Source organism: Opisthocomus hoazin, chromosome 1 (genome assembly GCF_030867145.1).
Source record: "Opisthocomus hoazin isolate bOpiHoa1 chromosome 1, bOpiHoa1.hap1, whole genome shotgun sequence".
In the NCBI taxonomy this organism is placed as follows: Eukaryota; Metazoa; Chordata; class Aves; order Opisthocomiformes; family Opisthocomidae; genus Opisthocomus; species Opisthocomus hoazin.
Window position 1 is genome coordinate 128,647,706 of NC_134414.1, and position 25,311 is coordinate 128,673,016.

General features: G+C 43.7%; 1 protein-coding gene across 14 annotated transcripts in view; it reads right to left on the reverse strand.

Moving 5' to 3' along the window:
- The window catches only part of BBX (BBX high mobility group box domain containing), a 158,934-nt gene that overhangs the window by 104,722 nt on the left and 28,901 nt on the right, over positions 1 to 25,311 (reverse strand). The window contains exon 1 of one of the 14 annotated variants that reach the window (XM_075435435.1): positions 24,076 to 24,157. The exons of 9 other annotated variants lie outside the window; for them this stretch is intronic. Coding sequence is in view for 1 of the 5 variants with exons in the window: in XM_075435411.1 (XP_075291526.1) it covers positions 20,872 to 20,916 (45 nt within the window). In the remaining 4 variants the exon portion in view is untranslated. Of the gene's footprint in view, positions 1 to 20,049; positions 20,142 to 20,871; positions 20,932 to 24,075; positions 24,158 to 25,311 lie in introns of those variants that run through there. 4 more of the 14 variants (XM_075435418.1, XM_075435411.1, XM_075435428.1 and 1 more) reach the window with 4 other exon arrangements.

Below are 25,311 nucleotides of genomic sequence, written 5' to 3' on the forward strand. Positions count from 1 at the left end.
TGCTATAGTAAAGTGCTGGGCACGAAGCAAATTCCCTGGCCAGAGTTTGATGGAACCCTGAAGATACTTAGGGAAAAACACTGGGAAGGGCTCAGATTTCACTTCTATAACCTCAGCACCTGGGGGGGAGGGGGAGAGGAACACAGCCAATTTTCAAGCCCCCTATTTAGTATGCAAGATATAAAATATTATCTATAAAGTTATTTACTATACACATGTTGGTTTTATATTTTATATAAATATACATAATTTATATTTTATATAGAAATATAAATTTTTATATTTTATACACTTTTTTTGTTAAACACTGTCTGGTCCTTCTACACGCAACAGCATGTTGTTTTAAAAATAAAGAAATAAAAAATTCAGTACACTGATGTCTCATTAATTCTGCAAACAGTGGTAACAAGGGACATTTCAGCTCCAGTGCAGACGCACATGTACCCCTTTATTATTCTGAACAATACTCATTTTAAAACATCATCTGGATTTCTTTAACTGCATACATTTTAACGGGATTGTCTCAAATTAAAGACTTGGCACTACCAAACTGCTATTTACTACACAAAATGGAGAAAGTATACATGCACGAAATGGCATTAGGAGTAAACATCCCTTCCCTAAGTACACAACTCCTAAAAGTAGCGATGTAAAACTGACATTTTCTGACTCAGCAGATAATCTCGCTGTCAGTGCTCACTTTAACGACAAAGTTTTATTAGTTCTTAGCCCTATTACCACCGCTGAGCCAACAGAAAGACCAGCGGATAAACAGATCGCAGGCTCAGCCCTGTGTCACCAAAGCTACCGGCCAGGTTTTGTCTGCAAGACCAGTTTCTGTGCATGTGACCCATTTCCCTTTCTCCCACACTCAGCCCAACGGGACAGCAGAGCTGCCAGACAAGGCAGGATCAGGCCTAAAATTAACTTTATCAAGCACAGTAAAACCCCAGGAAGAACCCAATTAACCCTGCTACCCCAAGCTGTGTTCAGCAGGACGAACAATGTGCGTTCCTATCATTCCTCCAGCTTTCGCATTCAGCAGATTTGTCACAGAAACCCTACAGCTAGCCTGCAGCCTGACAAGCCTTTCACACAGGACAACGCTGAATTTACCAGGAATTCCTGAGCACTCCCTTCCATCTCCCACCGGTGCGCTTCCTGAGTTAGCCCACTCCCCAGCCACCTTCAAGCCACATTTCCAGTTTCGCAGAAGCATTTCCGTGGAATGGACGGATGGACAGACAGGTCTGCAAAATCGCCACAGCACTCTCACATCCGGAACTATCACCACACCATTCGATGAGCTAAAGTAACTGTGCCTCTAAATAGTTAGTGCTTGGGAGTACACTTCATTTTTCGAGGCTCGTTTGTGCTATGTTCAGCTCAACAGGATCCTTATTCTTCTTCAATTGTCTTTCAATGCCGAATATTAACTGGAAAAGCATGAATATGCCCTCATAGCAGAAAGAAAGAAAGAAACAAAATTAATGATAAAATCTTCTCCATTGTTTTGTTTTTAAATGATCTGACAGACTTTAGTATTAAAATATTAGAGCTCTTTTACAAGAGACTGGAAAACAGTACAGTGAAGAGAAAAATTATGACTATTAATTCTTCTTAATCCTAGAGAGCACCATTAAATACTGAATGATGATGCATGAGGGGAAAAAAGGAAGTATCAAAAAAGTTTTTTTAGACCCTCTCACCCCACAAAATCCTGAAGTAAAAAACAAAAACCTCAGAACGCCAAACCAAAAAAACCCCACCCCAAAAACCATAGTGCAGCAAAATACTCCTCAACACTAAAATACCCTTTCCTACACTGCAGCTGTCAAGTTTCAAAAATCAACTAGAGTGGCTACTTCTATTTTCACACCTTGTGATTAACCAGATTATAAAAGATGGTCTAAATAGCGGGTCTCAACATTAAAAATATATATACACATATCTACAATTCAGCATTAAGAAGTTATTTTGCTCCCAACATGCTGTTCCAGCATCAGCCAACAGCTTTTCAGTCTCTTGTTTCCCGGTGTACAGAATTAAGTAAAATCTCAGAAGTGTTGCCCTAACAGTTATTTTTAAGTTTCATTAGAGAGACTTACCACAGGAGCCCTAAAGTAGAAAAAAAATGTGAAAAAAACTTAGATGCTAGGCACTCTGAGAATCTGAAAAAAACACAGAAATATGTACCAAATAAACTGCAGAAAACATATTTTTCCTAATTAGCTTAGTCAAGACTTATTTTTCACAAGCTCTACGTTTACCCACACTGCTGTGGATATTTAGAAGACTGTTTGCATGCCCTGTGTCAGGCTTTTTATTGAAGCCAGCAGCTATACGCACAGAGCAGCAGGACTAACCCACATACAAAAAGGTTACAATCAAGGAAAATGGCACGAAAAGAAAATAAACCTTTTCCAAATACATCTGGTGTGCTTGTAGCCACTTGCATTTTCAGTACATCAGCTCTAACAGAGCCAGTGGTCTTACTTGAGAACAACACCCAAGTAAGATTTCCGATCTAAACTAATCTGAAGTAAAGTAGGGACTCTCACAGTGAGGCTGCCTTCTTCACAACCGCTCTCCAGTTCAATTTTGTCTCAAAATGGGAGGCACTGCATTTGAGGAAACAAAGATATTCTAAGTATGATTACAAGTCTACAAAGATGTATTTAAAAACAGACTTATTTATAAGAATTTTAGAACAAATTTGGTTTTTTAAAGGCAAAAAATAATCTTAGTTGCTTTTCTGTTTCATCTCAAGAATGCAACATAAAACTATACCATGGTACCAAATTTTACACACAGATTACATAAACTTGCTATAAATGTGTAGATTTGTGATGCTTTGCAATCTTTGATAATATTCATCAAAGTGTGCCTTCATTCACATTTTCAGTCCTTTCCTGCCTGTTCAGGTCCATGGAAATCACACCGAAAAGGTAACAGCTCAACTTTCAAGGCAGCCCTCACATAAATTTGGGTGCAACAAAAAGGACGTGTGCTGGGATGGAAGCATCATCTTACTGTGAAGAGGCCAGGCAGCCCATATGCCGATGCAGGGTGTCACGGCTTTCTCAAAAGCTTTTCTAAATTCATGAAAATGGACCTGGTTTGGATGCTGGTCCAGTGACAGTGCCCACCCCTTTGTGGAGCCAGATGTATGAGGAAAATGTTCCTACAAAGGAATCCTCAGGGAAGCACACTCTCTCAGTAAGCACCACTCCATGGTTGTCCCCAAATTCTGGTTCTTAATTAGGGAGGATTTTTGTGTTTAGTGTTGCAGGTCATAATTGGCTTTTCCTGCAAAAATCAGGAGGCCATGCAAAACTACACACAGTGCTGAAGGTGTTGAGGGCTCTATTCCACCATCTATCCAGCACCCCAGGACCTCCACCCCACTCCAGCCTTCTGGAGAACAAGGTACAACATCGGTAACTCCTCTGTGAAGAGTCCCAGTAAGGCAGCAATAAAGAGCACTAGGTGTCAGCTAGGGATTACTATTCATATATTTGTTTCAGTAGTATACAATAGAAAGTGGCTTTAAGTTTGCTGCAGGAGTAGCCTTTTATGATGTAAATAAATTAAGTAGTGATTAGTTCTCAAAAATTAGTTTCACCATAACAGAGACTGGTCAGTTACAAATCACTTGGAAAACCAATTCAAACTTACAAAGGATGAAAAAAAAAAATCCATGTAAATTTTTTTTAACAAATGTCGATGTCTTAGGTTCTTAACTGCTTTGTACACTCAGAGATACAAGTATTTATCTCAATTTTGCCTGTTCAGTAGAAGATTTCATTACTCTGAAATAGAGTCAAGCTGCTAGGGATGGGTTGCTGTTGCTTAAAACCAGACCTTCCGTGAGAAGTGCTGGAGTACCCAAGGCTTCCCCAGGGGCTGATGGACACACCAGGGGAACCCCAGAGGACCCCGACTCTCCTGGAGCAGTCACTGGAGGTCCGGCAGAACCCCTGGACAGCCAGTCAATACCCTGGGTGCAGGACACTTAACTCCACCTTTTGCAGCAATGCCTTCACACCCTGCCTCTCCCTCCTGTGGTCACCAGCTCGTGAGCGCTTAACATTTGGGCTCCATTTCAAGTGCACAAGTAATCCCAGAGGTCAACAGAAGGGAGCTTTGGTGGAGAAGTTTTGCCTAAACATAAATATTCTTAGCATCAAGACTTCAGAGCCACGGCCTTTGAGCCCTCACTTGTTGCAGCACTCCTATTGACCTTGAGAAACTTTGGTGAGATGGGCTGCACACAGAAGTCCCTGTCACGCAAGCTAAAATTTTTTTGCTAAATCCTTCAGCAGAAGGTGCAAACCAATAATAACAAAAATTATTAGTAGTATTATAAAAACAAGAAAGACCATGAGATGAGGAATAGATTCATTTTGTCTTGAAAAAAACCCAACCAACAAACAAACCAAAAACCAGGGGAGCCAATTATTTGTTCTGCCACAGGCTCTTATTGAGGGCAGAAAGGCAGGGAAAACTGGCTATAAAAATCCTCATTTCACAGAGGCTGCCCCAGAGGAGGAGAAGAGTCACAGGGGAGCACAGCACACTCTTAAATATCATATCTTGGTGCCTAGCCAAGAGATATGCAGAAGCCAAAACATAGCATGCTAGGAATTGCCTAACAGCAACTCGAACAGGGACAAGCTACCAAGTAGTTCCAAAAATGCATCAGGAGAAACTACCTTTGCTCTACGTGGTGCTCCGGGGCCAAGCACAGGCAGCAAACTGCACAGCTGGACAAGCTGCTAGCACTGCAGTTAAAGTGGGAACCGATTAATTTCTCTTTAGAGGCACATATTTGAAAAAAAGATGAGCCTACACGTTAAAAGCAGACCTAGCCATGAAGGCTCTTCAGTGATTTTACAGTGAAGAACGGTATTTCTGTCATAAGATGACGCGGTAATACTCAAATCGTTTTCCTAACAGCACATTTTGAAGTCACGCTGTGCTCTGAGGACATCACATGGCAATGCACTTGTATCATCTCACAATTAGCTGTAATTACTATACAGTCATTTCCAGACTTAAATGTAGTTAACCATTAACCTGTATTTGTAGACTGTATTTGCTGAACAGCATGGTACGTTCCTTCCTTCCCCACCGCTATGTAATCCTGCAGTTATAGACCTTATCAGAATGGTCAGCTAAAACAGTTTTTGTGGGGGTGGGAGGAAAGGCCACAGATATCTAGTTATTACTTAAACTTTTTTTAATTAAAAAAATGCCATTTTTCTTTAAAACCTTGTCAAGACACAAAACAAATCAACATGGAGACTGCAAATTTTCATGCTTTCTGGACAAAACTCTCAAACCTCCAATTCCAGTCCTTGTGCATATACCAGAGTAAGAAAAGGTGACACCAAGACAATTCTTCAAGCTTCTAGACAGATTTCCTTACTATTCCTCACCTGTGCATGTACATGTCCATTAGACAAGAAAACCCCATACTTTTGAGTCTGACATAGTAGAAATGTAATTTAGTTGTTTCTTCCATAATAACGAATGTATCGTTAACAGATTTGTAAAGGATTTGCGGTAAGATTCAGCTGTTGTGAAAAAAATAATACAACAACATTACAGTGTAAAGAACACTGTATTCAGTATTTATTAACCACTCTAGCGGTACAGACAGTCAACAGCAGAACTCCAAGGATGAGTGCAGAACTGCTGCATACACAAAATTATGCGTATTGAATCTAGGGTTGGTTGGGTTGGTTGGGTTTTGGTTTGGCTTTTTGTTTGGTGGTTTTTTTTTTTTTTTTAAATGAGTAACACTTAGTAGGTTTGTGCAACCACATCTGTGGAAATTGCTCTGTATTCTATCCCAAACTGAGGTGTTACAGACCTCTCCCAACTCTAAAGAAAGTGCTTGATGCAGAAATACACCACTAGATAAATGGAGCTAACCTGTCAATTACACAGATGTAATGGCTATTATATTCAAATAAATATCAATTCTTGCAGTTGAAGTCTGTTTTGCTGCTCCTTCACATTTGAGAGTGAGCAACTGAAGTGACTGAGAAATTCAGAATATGTATCAGCTAGTTACTATCAGGACTCCACTTCCACATGGGATCTGCTGCAGCCCATCTCAGGCTGTAAAAGCCCTCGTACAACTGGTTCATCTCTTTGGAAACTCAATCTACAACTTTTGACTGCTTGAGAAAGACTGTTGGCTTGGCCAGCATGAGGAGTTTCTCCGAGGTCTCCAGCACCTTATGTGGAGTTTCTGCTGCAATCCCAGTTAAGGAACCAAGCTTTATTTAATAAACACAGATTCTTTATGCTTCTTACTGCATATGCAAAAAGTGAATGTGTCGTCTTGTCCAGCACAATGCATTGGCACAACCCAGAAACAGAGTGTTTAGTTGCAAATTACCTGGAAATATTACACTGGAAAGGAGCCAAACTGAGATTATGAGTGACTTCAAAGGATTCTCCATAAACCAGTGAAATTAGCACCAGTATCATCCTAAAATGAGGTATTAGTGCTAACAACTGCTATTTAAGTATTTCAGCACTCTTCTCCTGCAGGTTTCCTGTTCTGAAAGCCAGGAAAGGTAAAGGAGATGGCAGGAGTTTGGTCACCCTGGTTGGGGAGGACTTCTCGTACTTCATAGGGTGGCCTAGGCCGTCACTACACAATGCACTGAAATAGGCTTTTACACCAAATCCAATTCTCAGCAGTACAAAAAGCATTCATCTTAAAGCAGCTTTGGGAGGATGAGGAAATCTAATCCTAGAGGGAACCCTCGCGCCCATGTACAATAGAAATCCCACCCACACCAAAACAATTTTCTGGATGCACATCAAAGAACATACCCTCTTCAGCAGGAACACTAAATACACCCATCTCGGAACTATGTCAATATTGGCACTAGGAAATGAAACCTGACTTCTGAAACCAAAGCTGGGAAAGACTCCAGTTGTTAGAAACTTCATAAAAGCACTAGTGCAAGGCCACCTCTGCTTTAGCTGATAGTAATACTGGTACAGACCTTTGAAAAAGACAAGGTTAAAGCATGAAAATATCCTAGGCTTTCGCAGGGCTAATTAGAAGTTTCAGGAGCTCTTGTTTTGAGACACATTCAGTTTACAGTTATCTCACCCAATACATAAATGAAAGACATCTGCAAACAGTCCTCAATATGATTCCAAGTTTACCATTAAATCTTACTTCATAATCAAATGCTTATATTTGAGGGGAAAACTCTTGGAAATGGGTAAGAAATATCTGAAAGCTTTACTTCTTAATCCTAAATCCAGTAACGTCTAAGAAAAACTGCTGTAAAACCATGACCCAAACAAAATTATCACCCTTCATTCAAAAAAGTTTCTCGGACTCTGAAGCAGTTTGTTTTGTGTGTTTTTTCCTAAATAAACACAATGCAACCCTCATCATCTGCCTCAGCACAACCACTCTCAGTACTCCCTTCCCTGGGTCTTTGCACAAGACGTAACATTACGAAGCACACCAATCAACCATTCTGAAAGTTGACTATACTAAGGGTTGGAACAAAGAAATATCAAAGGGACTGGGCTCTCTATCATCTTTGAGAGGTCCTGGAGGACAGGAGAGATGCCCGAGGACCGGAGAAAGGCCAATGTCACTCCAATCTTCAAAAAGGGCAAGAAGGAGGACCCAGGGAACTACAGGCCGGTCAGCCTCACCTCCATCCCAGGAAAGGTGATGGAGCAGCTTATCCTGGAGACCATCATCAAGCAAGTGGAAGAAAAGAAGGTTATCAGGAGTAGTCAGCATGGATTCACCAAGGGGAAATCATGCCTGACCAATCTAATAGCTTTCTACGATGACATGACTAGCTGGGTAGACGAAGGGAGAGCTGTGGATGTTGTCTACCTAGACTTCAGCAAGGCTTTCGACACAGTCTCCCATGATATCCTCCTAGGGAAACTCAGGAAGTGTGGGCTGGATGAGTGGTCGGTGAAGTGGATTGAGAACTGGCTGAATGGCAGAACTCAGAGGGTTGTCAGCAGCGGCGCTGAGTCTAGTTGGAGGCTGGTAAATAGTGGTGTCCCTCAGGGGTCAGTACTGGGCCCAGTCTTGTTTAACTTCTTCATCAACGACCTGGAGGAAGAGTTAGAATGTACCCTCAGCAAGTTTGCTGATGACACCAAACTGGGAGGAGTGGTAGACACACCAGAAGGCTGTGCTGCCATTCAGCGTGACCTGGACAGGCTGGAAAGTTGGGCAGAGTGGAACCTGATGAGGTTCAACAAAGCCAAATGCAGGGTCCTGCACCTGGGGAGGAACAACCCCATGCATCAGTACAGGCTTGGGGTGGACCTGCTGGAGAGCAGCTCTGTGGAGAGGGACCTGGGTGTCCTGGTGGATGACAGGTTAACCATGAGCCAGCAGTGTGCCCTGGCTGCCAAGAAAGCCAATGGGATCCTGGGGTGCATCAAGAAGAGTGTGGCCAGCAGGACGAGGGAGGTTCTCCTTCCCCTCTACACTGCTGTGGTGAGGCCTCATCTGGAGTACTGTGTCCAGTTCTGGGCTTCCCAGTTCAAGAAAGATGAAGAGCTACTGGAGAGAGTCCAGTGGAGGGCTACAAGGATGAGGGGACTGGAACATCTCCCCTACGAGGAGAGGCTGAGGGAGCTGGGCTTGTTCAGCCTGAAGAAGAGAAGGCTGCGAGGGGACCTAATAAATGCTTATAAATATCTCAAGGGTGCGTGTCAGGAGGATGGGGCCAAGCTCTTTTCAGTGGTGCCCAGTGACAGGTGACCCTGCTTTGGTAGGAGGGTTGGACTAGATGACCCACAGAGGTCCCTTCCAACCCCTACTATTCTGTGATTCTGTGGGCTATTCTATCACCACCTGATAGCTGATAGACAGGACAGAAGCAGAAAGGCAGGCAGGCACACAAGTCCTGTGAGTTAGAGGTCTGCACAGGGACGACAGCACCTTGCTCAGCCTTCTCCCTGCTGCTGTCAGTGCTGCTGTTTGATTCAATTCAGCCACTTCAGAGAGGAAGCTGAACATAACATACACCACCGTCACTTGTGCTCCCGATTGCTGGAGCAGCCCAATTAATTCCTGAAATGCCAGATGCCCTCACAGCCGATAACCTGTAATGCTGGCATCCCAGCACGCCACTCAGGGCCTGGGAGAACGGGAAGAGGGACCAGGCAGAAGCCAGGGCAGACAGGACCAGCACACACTCACACACATGAATGCCTCTCCCTTTGCATAGTTCTAAACAAAATTAAGCCACTCATTTCACTTCCACTGCCAGATTAGCTCAAGCATAGTAAATTTTCCATTCATCTCATTCACTTCACTTTGATCCACACTACATGCTGCCTTCTATTCGTATCTACAACCATCACCGACAGAGGCAGGAAAAGTAGCATAAATCCAACAACAAAACAATTTTAAGAGTGAGAAATGAATGGGAGCTACAAGAGTAGGATTCTTTTTTTCCTTTTTTTTTTTTTTATTTTACTAGTCTGATATAAACATGTTGCAGGGTAATTACTACTAATAATTTTCTCTTGCCGCACGTAAGAGATTAAAGCACTAAATTCACCCAAACCAAGTAAGTTTAAATAGATGGTGGTCAGCTTCCTCCCTAGCCTTGCCCCTGAACCTTCCCTCCTTGACCTTTCAAATAACCAAGGCAAGGGATCCCCTTAGAACTATGGCTTTTAAGTAAACAGATAAAAACATGAAAATGTCAGAAAGCAAGTTAAACAGAACTTGCAGTTTAACAAATAAAATAATGAAGCAGTAGCAAGAAGGATGGAAGTGATGTAAACAAATGCCAAAAAACAGTTTCCTTATTTCAGTATTTCTCATCAGTTTTATCATACTGAATTTAAATGTCCATTAGTCTAGCTCTAAATTATGGGTCATGCAGTTTCCCTTTAGACCAGTATGAAATTGCCATAGCATGGCTTCTGAACTTAGAAGGCCCAAAGTACAGGGTCTTGGAGCAGAAAAGAAGATAGGGAGGAAGAACAGGATGCCTACGCATGTATGTCAAGGTACGTGTATTTTGAAAGTGAGAAAGTGAGTGATAGGGGATGTCTGCATAAAGAGAAAGTAACCGAAAATCCCATACAACAGCTGCTTTTACATCTTGTGTTTGTGACACATCCAAAGAACTAAACCCCAACATGCCACTGGGTGAACATAGCCCTCAAAAGGAAGATGGGTTTAGGTCAAGCAAATTCTAGTCCTGGTTTGCAAGGACTCAATCCAGAATTGCATTTTTGGAAACTAATTCAGAAGGGGTTTGGGATTTTCCAAAAGGTCTTATGTATTTAAAAGAGAAAAGTGAAAACTTTAGCTGAAGACAACTTCCAAACACGATAGAAGCAGAAAGGCTGGTACACCTGACCCTTACTTAGAAGTAAATATACACTCTTCATGTGTATTAAGTTTAGAAACAGGAGTAGCACTATGCTTACAATGAACACCGAACCACTCAGACAGCACAGCTTCAAAGAATAGTATAAAATCTTCACAGATTAAGCCACAGTTCAGGGCCAAGTCTCATCTCTATGGGATTCTTGGCTGACAAAAACAATTCTGAAAAAAATAATATCTCCAGCCATGTGCACTACTCTTATCCAGCACGCACTTTGTACCAGGAACTGGTCATATTTAATGGCAACTAATGATTCATTATTACACCTTAGAAATAAAAATGGATGTCAGAGAAACACATGGAGCAACAATGGCACCACCTCACCACACAATTACCTTGATAAAGTGACTGTATGCTTAGTACAGACATTGGCAAATACATGTTTATGAAACTGAAGCATCGTTTACGCTGTCTCTAAATGACAGGAAGATTATTTAATCCTGAGCACTGCAGGGTGAGTGGACCCTCTGAGTATGCAGTGAAATCCGCATGGAGTTTGTGGAAATTCTGCCTGGGGCTTAATTTCGACATAGTCTGTTCAAATTTTTTCCAACCTAACAGGATTTGTCCATCCATCTACAAGACGCAAAGGAGAGGCAAAGATAGCGTTATGTGGCTGCTGGTTTGGGTGGGGTTTTTTCTGGGTTTTCTTTTTTTGAAAGTTTGAAAAATAAAGAGTTGTAACAGCAGAGCTCAACATAAAACCAAATATCGCTTGTAGTGTAGTCAAAAAGCAGTACAACTTGTAAAATTAGCTTCTTCACATGTTCATTGTCTCAATAAATCTGCCCTAACCTTACGGGGGTCTAGACCTTTGCTTTGCCAAAGCTTTCAAAGTACCTATTAACAAACCTCATAAATCAGTGATTTCTAGAGGTATGTTACTCTGCAACTACTTCAACTCAAACTAACAACCACGTTAACACTTCCTTCAGCTGCAAGACAGGTAACCTGTTTATTTCGGCCCATCTCACTCAGTAGGGACCAAGAAGAACCCTCTCCTCCCGTACCAGCTCCTCACCTCCACAGTGTCTCTCAGCTCCCAGTTCACCCACCAGCAGGCTGCAGGAGTCATCTAGTGGCCATGGACAACTCCTGCAGCCACACCAGTGGCCACGCTCCGGCTGTCGGGGCACAACACGAGAATTTGGAACGCTTAAGCACACAACGAGTCTGCTGGCTGGGCTTCAGCTGAAGGTCCAGCACTGGAACCGTGACACAGTCCTAGCAGCCATGCTCACCATGTCCTGTGTCCGTACTCCCTATCGCTGGTTTCCCACTCCAGGCCGACATCAAGGCCAAATTCAAGTTCTGTCCTTCTCCAACAGGCTCTGGAGCCGATGCGGCTGTGTTTCTAACCTGTCTGTCGCTCGCTGTTCTTCTTCAGGGGTGGGCAAAGAGATTTTCTGAACAACGTTGCTACACACGCGAAGCACCAGCCCAAGCGACCATCGTGCCCGCCGATTAAAGAGCAAAGCAGCAGCACAGCAAGCTCACCGATCTTACTTGGCTCCCACCCCTCCTCTAGCACCAACCTGCTGCATGGGTTTGGGCAAAGCACCGAAGTATTTAGGTGAGGTACCTCTGCCACGGAAGAACCATCTGCCTAATAACATGCAAAACTCAGTAAGAACCATAATAGGTTAAACAGCTATTCGAAGTATGATTCAAAACACTTTGACAAACAGTATCAGCATCCATACAAATCTTATTAAGCTTCATAAAAATTTGTAACACTATCAGTTCTCTGTTCAACACCTCTATCAGGTAAGCTCCAGAAATTTAAGGCAGTATAATTTTCTTTGAAAACTTCGAATATTTATCCCTCAGATGAATGGTCATTTCAACCATGTTGGAAATAAAAAAGTGAAAAATCAGTACTGATTTTTCACATAAACACCTTAGTTTGAAACACACTGGGATTCTAGTCATTTTTTGTTACTCTGTGTTAATTTGTGTCACCTGTTGAGTGACTGAACTGCAGGCACCCAACCAAAGAGCAAGACTGTCTTAAGTTTCTTTTTGTTTCCAGAAATCACTTTGCTGCAACATTAATGCCAGACTCTGGAAGAAAGTGTTGCTACTCTTCCTTCACAGAACAGAGATTGCTGTTTACATCTTTCCAAACACTTGCACGGCTGCTCAGAGACGAATCTATTGCAGTATCAGGTGCTAAACATCCCCCCCCCTCCAGCTTTCTAACACACACAAGCCATGCTTTCTAACATCTTCTAACTTCACGCGGGCAGCAGCAGGCCCCCCCCCCCCCCCCCAGTCAGGAACTATAGGTTCTTCAGACCTCTCATGGATGAGCCAAGAGACTTCCCTAAATTTATACTCAACCTTCCTGTGACTCAGAGCCTCTGTCTGCCTCAAGCACCTCAGCCAGAAAGATGTCACGTAGCTTTCTTCATCAAGTCTATAAATCACTTGGGTAATTCAAGTGAAAAGTGCTATAAAAGTGCAAATTATCATTACAGTATTGTTAAGGAGCTCTGACCTATTTCAAGCTGCAGTTCAAGGTGGAAAATGGTGGTACCACAGCTATACCAACAGGTGAGAGGAAGAAAAAGGAGCCTTGCAGGCCTTAATGTCAGAGTTAAATAGAGAAGGTTCCTTCAAAATGGTGTGGCACGAACAGCAGCTAAGTGATGTTTCAAGCTAGTATTGAGCTCAGCCGCCCTCTGATCTCAGCTGGCAACACCTCCACCTTGCTTGTTCACAGGTCTAGCAAATTAAGTGTTGGTCAGATCTGCCTTACATGAAGGACCAGGAGAGAGACTGGTTCTAACGCACATTTATTTCTGAAAGGTGGGGGACACCTTACCCTTTTAGGTCAGTAAATCACCAAGAGCTGTTTCTTGTCACTCACTGCTCAGGGGCCCAGTCACGGAGGTGTCTGGAAGTTATAAGACAGTTCTGCAGCAGTCCGAGGTTTGCACAAGCACACCCTAGACCTACTTTTCTAGTTTTTAAACAGGCCTAATTTGTATTGTCAATAAGAATACTGATATTCTGCAGTCTTAACGGGCCAACATCATATGAAGGGTAAGGCCACTTTTCAGACTTTCACACTAATTTAACCCATTCTAATTTTATTTCTTAATTTATGTATTTTACACGCAAGATCCTCTTAAAGGGCAACAAAAGACTGGGTTCACTGCTTGTATAAAACAGCATGCCAAAATATTTCCCTGATGAAATGAGTAGTAGACAGTAGTAGAGACCTACAGATTTATAGCGTGCTGGGCCAAGTCACGTTTGCCCCGTCTCACACCATGCTTTTGGTGAACTGCACAGAGTGGACGAAGAGCAGTAACTGTTACTCAAGCCCACATTGTGCTGCTAGTAAAAGAAAGATGCACACACTTCTTACATTACACACATATACATACACTCACAGACATACACATTTACGTGTGTATGTAGTTACACGTACTTTCTTGAAGGTATATGCAAGACAAGAAAAAATACCACACAGTAGGCTGGTTTGCAAAGTAGCCATGCAGGAGAAAAATAGTAGCAGAGTGGAATAAAAAGACAAGAAATGGCAAAATACCACAGTCACTCTTAAAATACCTTCCTGTCTTTGTGCACTGAAATTAAAATGTGAAGCTCCTTCTAGAGCTTCTACTGCTTCTTAACACGCAGATCAGCCGAAGCATGGCTGTACTTTGTTAGTGCTGCAAATATGTGGGTTGACAGATTTCCTTTTGATAGAAGGTTTATTATATTGATCAGGCTTTTATGACCCCAGAAGAAAACCACAATTTGTCTTTCCTAAAGGTCTTGCCAAAGACTACATGGGAACTTTGGGTTGCTGTCTGCCAGCCCCTGAGATGTTTCACAAAGGGAGCGTATTACACTCATCTTCCACAGATAGCACAATTTTTCAGAATTATTTCCAGGTATAATTCAAAGAAGCTGATCATCTTCAAACAAAAACATTACTGACTGAAGCCTAAGGATCTCAAGACAGCCCCTCTTTGCACGTTAATTACTCAGCAGAAATCTGGTATCAGTCAACTGAAGACGCTTTTCTCCAAGAGCCCTGCCCTCCTATCATTCCTCAGCTTGCTGACCTGCAGGACAAGCTGAAATACCTCTCTCAGAACTGCCAGGAGCAAAGGATTTATCTGCTTTTATGTACATTTCTCAACCCATACTGCAGCAAATTTAATCAGAATCATCAGTGTAAATTGCCAACAATATTTAAAATATAGTCACTTATTCTGAAAGCTCAGCCAGCAAGTAACTTTTTCCTCTGCCTAACCACTACTTCACCAACTTGGGTTCCTCATCTCACTAGAGGTCCACCAGAGAGCAGATGTCTGTACCTGCAGCAAACATTTTGATGTGGAGATTCAGAACTCAGAGCTTGGTGGAACGTACCAGAGACTTGGAGTCAGCCATTCGGTGAAAGCCCAGCATCTAATTCAGAAATCCTCTATCACAGTCTTACTCCTGTGATCATTTTGAATAAACCATGAACAACAACATAGACAGGAAGGCCTTCGTTATGTTGTCAGAATGTGTCATAGTCTCTTTCAAATGGGGCCTGTCTAGCTGGCTGCCTTCTGGCAGCCTTGAAGTGGGAGGAAATAGCTTAAATCTAGTAACTCTTTATTGGCCCTGACTAACAAGAACCTGCTTCTTAAGTGAGTTCCACCAACACAGAAGGTATTACCGCTGACCGAGATTTTGTCAATGCACATAGGCTCACACGGAATTTGCTTGCAGTTCTACCCAAGAAACTTCTAGGCGTTTACAAACCCAATTGCTATGTCTGAGTTACTCCATACATTAACAAGCTTCAAGGGGCACCATCAGTCACAAAAAGAAACTAATTTATGCAAGTGTGGAACACTTATAGCTATACTACTACCATTTTAAACTTAAAAACATGCATTCTTGTAGCCAACTGGCAACAGGAAAACTCAATTAAATTATTTTCACTTCTCTTACAGGCAGTTTCACTTTTGAATTAGTTTGGGAAACAAACATTTTGCTTGAACATCTGCATAAAGATCTCCCTTCAATTTGAAAAATATTTTAATCTCCTGATATTGTAAAAAACACTTGACATTACAGTAGTGATCTAACAGATGAAAGGGGAGGAGCCCATTTTAAGTAGCTTTACTCTCCAGTGGATCCTGCTCATTTTTAGTTGAAATGCACAGGTTTTTCCTGGTAGCATCTTTCAGGTCTTCTTTTGAAAAAAAGTCCCCTGTGAAGCATTAGCCCTCATTTCAAAAACCATGTCCCACCATACTCAAGTTTCACATCCGAAAAATATCAGATGCTACTAGGGTTTCAGCTCAGGTTAGCTGGTCATCAGGGAAGACTATGTCCTGAGGCAGCACACCACACCAACTCCCTGCACCACCCCTCCACAGCTGTGACAGCGCTTCCCAGTGAGGCTCTCCCAGTATCCTCCCGGACAGGACAGAAGTCCGTGGAGAACACTGCTGCCACTGCACCATGTCCATGCGGAGGGTGGACCCAACACTGTTAGAAGGTGCAGTAACAGGGGCAGTAACTCCATGTCCTCACCAGCAGAAGCTGTGTACTTACTGAACCATGGTCACGGCCCAGCTGCATCAGCTCTCAAGGTGTTAGGCCTCTTGCATTTTGCTATAATTTGCCTAACAACAAAAGCCTTATTCCTGGGATTTACTCTCATTAACTAGCTCCTCCACTTGCAGGAAGAGGAGAGATACTTACATTTCCCTCCAAAAGTAAGATATAATCAAACCAAACTGAGAATTTATATATATATTTTTTTATAATGCTTGGGATTCTAGGCAATTCTCACAACCCTTCTGGCTTTATAAAAGCCAACCGAATTTCATGCTGTGGAATCTTGATAGGAATATTTAAATAAGTTTTCTTCCTCATCCTTCCTTTTGTTCCTCTCCTGCAAATACAATTTTTGTTTTGTATAAAGTTTTCATTGGACAGCATCTTTCTGTTGCTTAAGGTACACTAAATTGACTCTTCAGATTTTTGAGTAATAATGTGCCACATTCTGCTATGGGATTTCAGTTTACTTTGGTAGGGCAAGGGAAGGAGTGGAGATGGTATTTTCAACTCTTAACTCTACTATCTGAACAACTTCCAAGCAAAGCAAACATCGATCCTTTAATCCCTTGTCAAAATCCACCAGCACAGATATCTGTACTTGCACAGAGTTTCATAGAGGGTAACAAGGCCCTGAACAAATGCATAGCTCTACACTAGCAAATCTCAAAATCTGGTCTTTATCTTGGGATGTAACATCTGACTACCCCAGCCAAAACACAGCCCCAGGGAATTCATGTAGAAATATTTATTGCTGCTTTTTGCCAGCACCGAACACACATAAAAAATGCTTGAAAACCACTAACAAAAACTTCCTGAACTCCACAAATCACATACAAACAACAACAATCACCCTGCTATTTAAAAAACAAACAAAAAATATTATGGCACTGGCCACAGATACATACGCTTCTTACAGGCCACTGGAGAAGCTACCTTCTCTTTTAGAAATATTCCGCCACTAGTCAAAATCTCAGAGTACCTGATCATATGAACAATTTACAGCACCAACTCCAGACTTACAATTTAACCAGCACCTTGAACCTGTAGTAAAGTGTATTCTGCACTCAGATGGAGCTACCTTGCTAAAATCACTTATCAAACACACTCACTGAAAGTCCCATGCAACTTTTAAGAACAGCCCGACATGTAGCATGCTATGCTGGGTCACATGAAGGAAAGCTATGCAAGGCAGCACTGACTTCAGAAAGGATCACAGGAGAAAGATAAGAGCAACATCACAATTAAGACACGTTATCTTCAGCATCAGTAACTAACTGGTGCTATCTGGACTGGAAACTACTCAGACTGCAAAATCACTTTTATAAAGATGCATATTGTGTCCCCACTAGAAGGAATATTGACAACAGTGGTCTATTTCTGAAGATGCATCCTCCTTCTTTTGCATTTTACCTAGCCTGCCCTTAAGACTCTAGCTTGACAAGCAGTTAAGATAGCATAAGCCAGCTCTGAAGCCAAAAGCAGTCCCATTCCCTGTCCCGCTTCTATTCCCCACAGTCCTGGACCCCCTTTTTGGGGCAACAGAGCTGTTCAGTTCTCCGGCTGGATTCATGACACAATATATGATCCACCCAATGGTGGTCCATTTTATCTTTAGTGGACAGAAGAAGTTATGCTAATAAAACCCATTAATTTTAGCTACGATCAGTCCTCCAGTCCAGTTCATTACACAACTGCCAAAACACCAGCACAGCCTCGTGGGGCAGGATGGACGTGTCTGAGGCTGGGACTGTTTCTTTCAGCGACTACCATTGACACATAGTGCTTCTCTATTACCTCTGTCAAATAAGTCTTATTCACTGCTTTGTCAGGGAGCTGTAGTTCAAATAACATACTGTATCTTCTATCTGTGTTGAAGATGGGGTCAGCATTACACGTGAAACTGAAGGTGAAATAAGATTGTGGTGGCCATACCCTTCACTCTTCACGCCTACAAAGAGACAGCACTTATTAATACCCTTGTGATCTCTCAAACAAGGAAGGCTTCAACTTGCAGGCAGAACTTCCCATCCCTCTTCAGTGCACTCCAAAATAAATTAACAAATTTCAACAACTTAACAGGAGATCAGGTTGCCAAAATGTGACAGAAAAGCAGCAAATGCTTTGACCCTAGCCATCAGCAAGACTGGCAAATCAGTTACAAGCACAAAATTTAGAGCTGCTGGTAGGAACCTTTGACTCTACTGATATAGGTTGGATTTTTTACAGCAGTGTCCTATCAATCAGAATGAAAATTTTGAAAATAACTACAATATGAGTAAAACAGCACAGAAGTCCAGCAGCTGTTTGGCTTAATGCTCAACACCATGCCTGTGTTTCCAGTGCTGCAGTTTCTCTATTGGCAGAATGTGAGTAAAAAGGTAGTAAATTTGGAAAATAAAAGTTGGGTACTCGGGCCCACAATGGAAATACATTGGCATCTGTAGGATAAGCACACTTCTCATAAGTTTCTTGTGGAAACATTAGCATTTAGAATTATCTTTAGAATCAACTCACTGAGGCAAATGGGCATGCATCACCTTTTTAACACACTGATATGAACAGCACATAAAATGTCTTTAACCACAGTTTTATCCCTCAGAGTAATGACGTAAGACAGGGTTAATTTCCTGAGCACCAGTCTATAGCAAGAAGTAGATTTCAACAAATTTACAGACTGCATGGAGGGAAAACCACACAGTGAAGTATACCCAGTGCCTGAAACCTAATGGAAAAGATGCAGGACTGCACATGACTGGAAGTTTTATTATTACTTCCTATACAATGCTCTTCCACCACTACCACAGACAGGCTACAGACTGGGCAATAAAAGTGGTTTGCAGTTTTCCTTTTGACTTTACACCTTTATCTACAAAGCTGTTCAATTACAAGTGGTAAGTGTGTAACACAGTAACACAAGACAACCTTAAGAATATACGCTCCCTACCCGCCCCACAACTAAAAGAAGCAGTGCCAATTTCTGCCAAGGAAAAAAGGAAAGTTAGTCATGCCCCAAAACATTACCACAAATCAAACCCTAGTTTCTAATTTACCATACTTCTCTCTTTTTCCAGCAAAATGCATCAAACATTGAAATGGAGGTTTCCCTGGAACTGCTGTCAGCACAGCTACTGGGGAACTTCACTGTAAGAGAAGTGTACCCTACTCCCACAGTTAATCAAAGACTAAATTTGTTTCTTTTTATAGCAGGACCAGCAAGTTCAACTCTGCATCACAGAACACAACCACCCAACGCACACACTCTGGTCTGGATCAAGAGCACAAGTAATTCTGGTCAGGCCTCAGAGCTTGGGACACATCACACCTCCCACAGCCCTGAACCAGGTCCTTGGTTCCCTCCTGTTGCCCGGTGCCACCCAGGGAGCAGCTCAGGCCTGCGGCACTGCCCTGCAGCTCCAACGGCAGCACCAGCGCCTGGCTGGCCCACCACAGCTCCGCTCTGCAAAATCAGGCGGGGCACCACAGTCAGAAGGAGCGGAGCCGTTCCGTTACCCTGCCTGCCAAGAGGCAGCGAAGCAAGCAGCAACCTGCCACCAAGGTTAACGATTCTGAAGCTCCATTAGAAGGTACGCAGAGAATGACGCTCACCTGCTTAAAAAGCTGGAATATAGCTGCGGTATTTACCTTCTTCACCCAATAAAGAATTTTTTTTTAATTAAATTTAAAAAAATATAATAATGTAAGACGACACATTTCTACACAAGTTGCCCATTTACTGCAACTGGGATATTCTTCCAAACAATCGGCTTTCTCTCAATTAACCCGGCTTCCAACCTGAAGGATACTCGGCAACTGTAAAAATAATTTTTTTGTTGTTTTTGTTTCTGCTGTGTACAATTTAGAGTCCACACATTATAAAATGCTGTCATTCCATCATATACATCACAGCATTCCACATCCACAGCTCCTACACAAGCACTGTAAAGTCTCTTCCTGGCGTTATTCAATCCATCTAGAAGTTCCCAAACCACCAACCCGAGCGTCTCTTCTACCGCACGTCGTTTGAGGTGAACCTCACCTTTCCCACCTCTCCTTCATGGCTGCGTTTGTGCCGTATCTGTCCGCGCTTCCCAGCGACACCAAAACAAGTTCACACGCTACAAACTTTCCCCGACCCCAGCTCCCTGCTCAGCAAGCGATGGGCTTTGCCGTGGCTCGCTCCACCACGGCATCGGCGGGAGCGACGGCATCCGACCAGGGAGCGCAACAGCGCAACCGCTCGCTCCTCGCCACCGAGCCGGGCCCGGCTGCGGCTCCCGGTTCCCCCTCGCACAACTCCCCGGCCCTGCGCGACGTGAAACCGGCACTCGCCTCCCCCGGCGCAGCAGCCTCCCCACCGCCGCAGCCTGGCGGAACCACCGTGACACCGCCCGCCCGGGAGGACCCCTCGCCGCCCCGCCGGCGCCCACTCCGGGCCGGTGGCAGCCCGTCCGTCGGGGGCGGAGCACGGGCGCCCCGGGGGCGGCGAGGAGCAGGAAGCCGAGCTCGGCGGCGCGGGGGGCGCGCACTCGCCGCTCGGCCGCGGCGCTACGGCCCCACGCCGCCGCGCCGCCACCGCCCCCCCCCCCCCCCCCCCCGCCACCGCCGCCGCGCGGGCCGACGTCAGCGGCACGCACTCGCTCGCTCCCTCGCCGCGCAGGTAGCCAGCCCTGCGCAAGCTGCCGCCCTGCCCGGCCCTGCCCGACCCGGCCGCCCCGCTGGCGCCGAAGCGCCCGCGGACGCTCCCCCGCCGCCCCACGGCCGCATTCACGCGTGAGCCGGCCGGGAAAGGCACGTCCCGCAGGGACGGACGGGTTCAACGCGCCGGCTGCCGCGCCCGGGGGAAGCCCTCACTGCGCACCGCAACCGGCCGACGAGGGTGTCTTCCCACAGCCCGGACTGCCATGTTTGGTGCGCAGCGAACTTCCTTTGACGAAGTTGGAGGGGAAAAAAAAAAATAAAAAAATAAGGCGGCAGACGGGGAGCCGGGGGATTCTGCAGGCAGACAGAGCCCCGCGGGTCTCGCCAGGCCATGGCGGCAGCCCGCACCGGGCAGGGCCCCAGCGGGCCGCCGGCACCCCGGCGCTGCCGCAGCCCTCTCCCCCGCGGGCGGCCGCCGGCCCCCGCCCCAGGAGCGCCCGTTCCGCCGCCGGCAAGAGCCCGGCGGCACCCGCCGCTCGCCACGCCGTGCCCCGGGAGCGGGGCCTGCCCCTGTCGTCAGGGCGGCTCCACCGAAACCCGGCCAGGGCAGAGCGACGCGTAACCCTTCAGCGAAGGTGAGCCTGGGGAGCGAAGCCAGGAAGACAGCAGGCGAGGCGGACTGACCACCACGGGAGCCGCCAGCCGTTGTTTCAAAAGAAGAATTAAAACCCGTAACGGAAAACGGCACGTCAGTGGCTCTTCCTAACACTCACACGGCCAGTATCCGATCCCCACCTCTCAGCTGAAAGCAGGCAGCCCTGTTAGTTTATGTTTTTTTCTAAATGAGACCGTGGAGACAACCACGGAGAGTATGTCCTGCTTGGACACTTGTCTTCCTCTCCTTCGGGTCCAAGTGTTTTGCTTCACTAGCATGGCACGGCGAGATCTGCAGGCGTTTGGCACCAGGGGTACAGAGGGGACACAGGACCAAAACAAAAACACTGAATCAGTTCAAGTCAAGTCCTTACACTTCTGAAAATCCTGTCTGATGTCCTCTACACTAGTACTGACGGGAGAAGGCAAAAAAAAGAAGCAACGTGGCCAACCAATCTGACCTTTACCACTTCTTTCATGTATTTTCTCATCTGCTCAGTATAGGAACCTGTAACACATCTTTAACTCACATCTGGAAGATCCCACTCCAGAAGCTTATGAAACCCAGCAACTTTAACAAAGCACTTAATGACTCCTTTGAAATTCACTGTGCCTTGTTGAATTTTTGACAGTGTTTCAAAGTATGCCAGCCAGTGTACACGCAGCAACACGCCAGATCCCATCCACCTTAATCTCAATGCCATTTCTGCACTAGTGTCCATGTAGTCTGGCAGCTTTATCCCTTTTCATGCACATACTGAGACTAGTTTCACTCTCAGAACTTACACGTTCTTTTCAGGGAAACTGTTAGTACCGAAGCGACTTACAGCTGCTTTGTTACTAAGAAAACATATAGTTTAAAGCCAGAACTATATTGGAACTGGGAATGTAATTTACACACCCACCCAAACAGATTTAGTGAGTATTAAAACCAAGAATCCACAAAAGCTGCACGGGATATTGTGCCGATGGCAGTGTGAGGACCAACAGCAGGCAAGGTTAAACTACAGCTAAGAGCTCAACTTCAGAGAAACAGCAAAGATCTTCCCAAACTTTTTCTGATACAAATACTGTTAACATAAATGCCTGGGCTTCTCTTCAAACCAAAACCAACACCTGTACAGCATCACCCACAGCTCTGGGAATCCACCACCACAGAGATAAATGAGCTCACAAGCCCACCTCCAATCCCAGGACTATTCCATCTATTTCAGAGAAGCTGTTTCCTACCTGCTTTATGGCAGAGAGATTCTACAGCACGGAGCATTGGTTTTCCCCTGCTATTCAAACTGATACTCAGTTTTGACAGGGCACTTCTCAGTTCTCACAAATACCGGCCAGGTATGCTGTTGCTACAGGGTACCCTAGCCTCCTTCGTCCTCTCTACTTCTTCAGTTCAAGTACACATGTACACCAGCGAGAGTATTTCATTAGATAGACAAGAGCAATCTCTGTCACTCCTGACATGACAGCCAAAGACAATTTATTCCAGCAACCTAGAAAACACCAGAAGCACTTAAAAAAAAAGTATTCTTATTTAGAAAATAAATTCATTAACCAATTTATGAGGTTGACTAACAAATGACTTACGGCACATCTTTAACTTGAGTTTACCTTGACTTAGTAACAAACTAAAACACTCTCATACATGTTTTTGAGTAACTTGCCATTATTTATTTTGCAAACAATTTTTGTAAGTGTTCTGAAAGACCCTCCTTTACCATCCCATTTCAGTTTTTTACTATTGAAAGCACTTCATCCTTAATACAGGTCATACAAAGAAAAAGTTGGAGAGACACAGGCTAAAATGTTGCATTGTTTTCAGTACAAAAAGCTCCATTTCTTTAACCCTGCCTTTCTACGCAAGAAAATTCCTTGAGAAATCAGAGTAGCATCTGCTTGTACTTCAAATAATTATTCTCTCCTCCTTTGCCTCTCCCAAGTTTCCTTGACTGAGGTCATCAAAATAACAAGTACATTTTAAAAATCAGAGTTTACCGTTTGTAGGATTTCAGGGGCAGGACTGTGAAAGTCATTATTAGGCAACCATTCTTCTCGAAGTGAAACAGTTCGTGCTTAACACTTCCAAACGGTTCAGACTTCTGTCATTATCTTTGCTGGCTAGTGTTACTACCCTGTCCAGAGGTCTCTGACTTCAGTATAGATACAGCATTAGATCAGCAGTTTTTACACTGCAGTCGTTACATCCTATGGGTCTGTGAAAGTAACTAAGATTAGTCCATTGTTGGTAGGCTTACATTCACTTTTTCAGGCATCCATATTTTAGAGTTTTTAAAGTAATGCAAAAAAAAAAAAAGTTGAAAACCCACTACTTCAAACTGTGCCAGCTTTTCTCTTGCAGGGAGAACATGAATTTTTTGAAAGCCCGAAAATAGTCATGGAAAGGGATCTTCTAACACATAATCATCCTTTAGCTTCTAGACAAGATAAAAACCTACCTTGGAAAGGCAGCATGAAGTACTAAGTAGCCTGCACCTACAAGCGTATGCACTCCTGCGCTTTTTTAAACTCATTCACATACACTTAGAAGTCCAGGCATTTCCAATCAAGTAATTATTCTGTACTGTTTTAACATTAATTTGAATTTTTTGTACTGCTTAAGCTACAGTTGTCAAAATTCATTTACATGTGACGATTTCTGACCTCTCATCTCCCACATTAAAGGCAGGTGGGGATTAGGCACCAAATAATCTCTCTGCTTATTTAAAACAAGCCAACCCAGAGATAGTTTGATCACAAATTTACTCACTCCATCAGTACATCTATCTTCTCCTGAGCTGACATGACAGGACGACTTCTCCTGGCTTGTTACTCTGGTACTTTACGAGCATTAAAATTACTTAGAAAAGGACCAAGATGGGGAAGACCTGGTGAAAGAAGATACAAAGGGAAAAAAGTAACACTGATGAATCCTGCATGGCTGAAAGTTTTCTCCTCCTAACCAGCAAGGAAATGTAACAGCAAACAATCAAGGAAAAAAACAAACATTTTGAGAGCGTATTTAAAACACCCCAAAATTTCACCTGGAAGTGACTGTCAGTTAAGACATCCAAACTATTTCCCAATCAATCAAATTTGCAACATCAGTCTATTATTGTAATCTTGCCTCCTGTAAAATTCACAAAAGAATTGTGCTCACATACACATTGCAGCAATATCAGTAAGTTATCATCTCCACTGAAGCTCTGCATTTAACTCCAATCCCATGAAGAAATACAATATTAATCACTAAATCTAAACAAAGTCACTACTCAGCTCAAAATGGATACAATCTCCCAATCCAACATTTATATAACACTGCAATACCACACAGTTAATGTAACAGTAAACGGATAAATTCATAAAGCATTCCAGAAAACATCACCAACAATCTGTGTATTCAGAAATAGCAGAATCATCATTTTAATGATTCCTAGATCTCAGCACTTCTTAGAAGTTGTATCAAATATTTTCATATATGCACATGTACACACACAGGATTTCTGAGCTATGCAGTACAGCAACAGCATACATGCACCAGCAAATTTCCACCACCAGAAAGCCACTGCCCCATTACCTACCACACACCCCTACACATCACAAGCGTCAGAACAACTACAGGTACAAACGTCATAACACATAAAATACCCAAGCCAAAATTCGTACCACAAGCAGCACACTGTCTCATCTTATCCCTCCCCCATGCCGTTATTCTGAGAAGTTAAATCCCAGTTCTTCTCCACTACAGATGGAAGGCGCTCGGATACTACATACAATGTGGCAGAATAAAATCCTGTTGTCCCCTTTTTGGCTTAATTACTAGAACAAGATACTGGCAAGTTCAGAGATGCAGAAGTTTTACTTCTCACAATGCAAGATCATGCATTACCTGTTAGCACAAAAACCCCACCGCATTTCCAGTATGAAAATTTCTTAAACTCACGAGTGTTTTGTCTAGTTTTTGCTTTGAGAACAATGAGAGCTGTTCTCCATGAGATTAAAATGC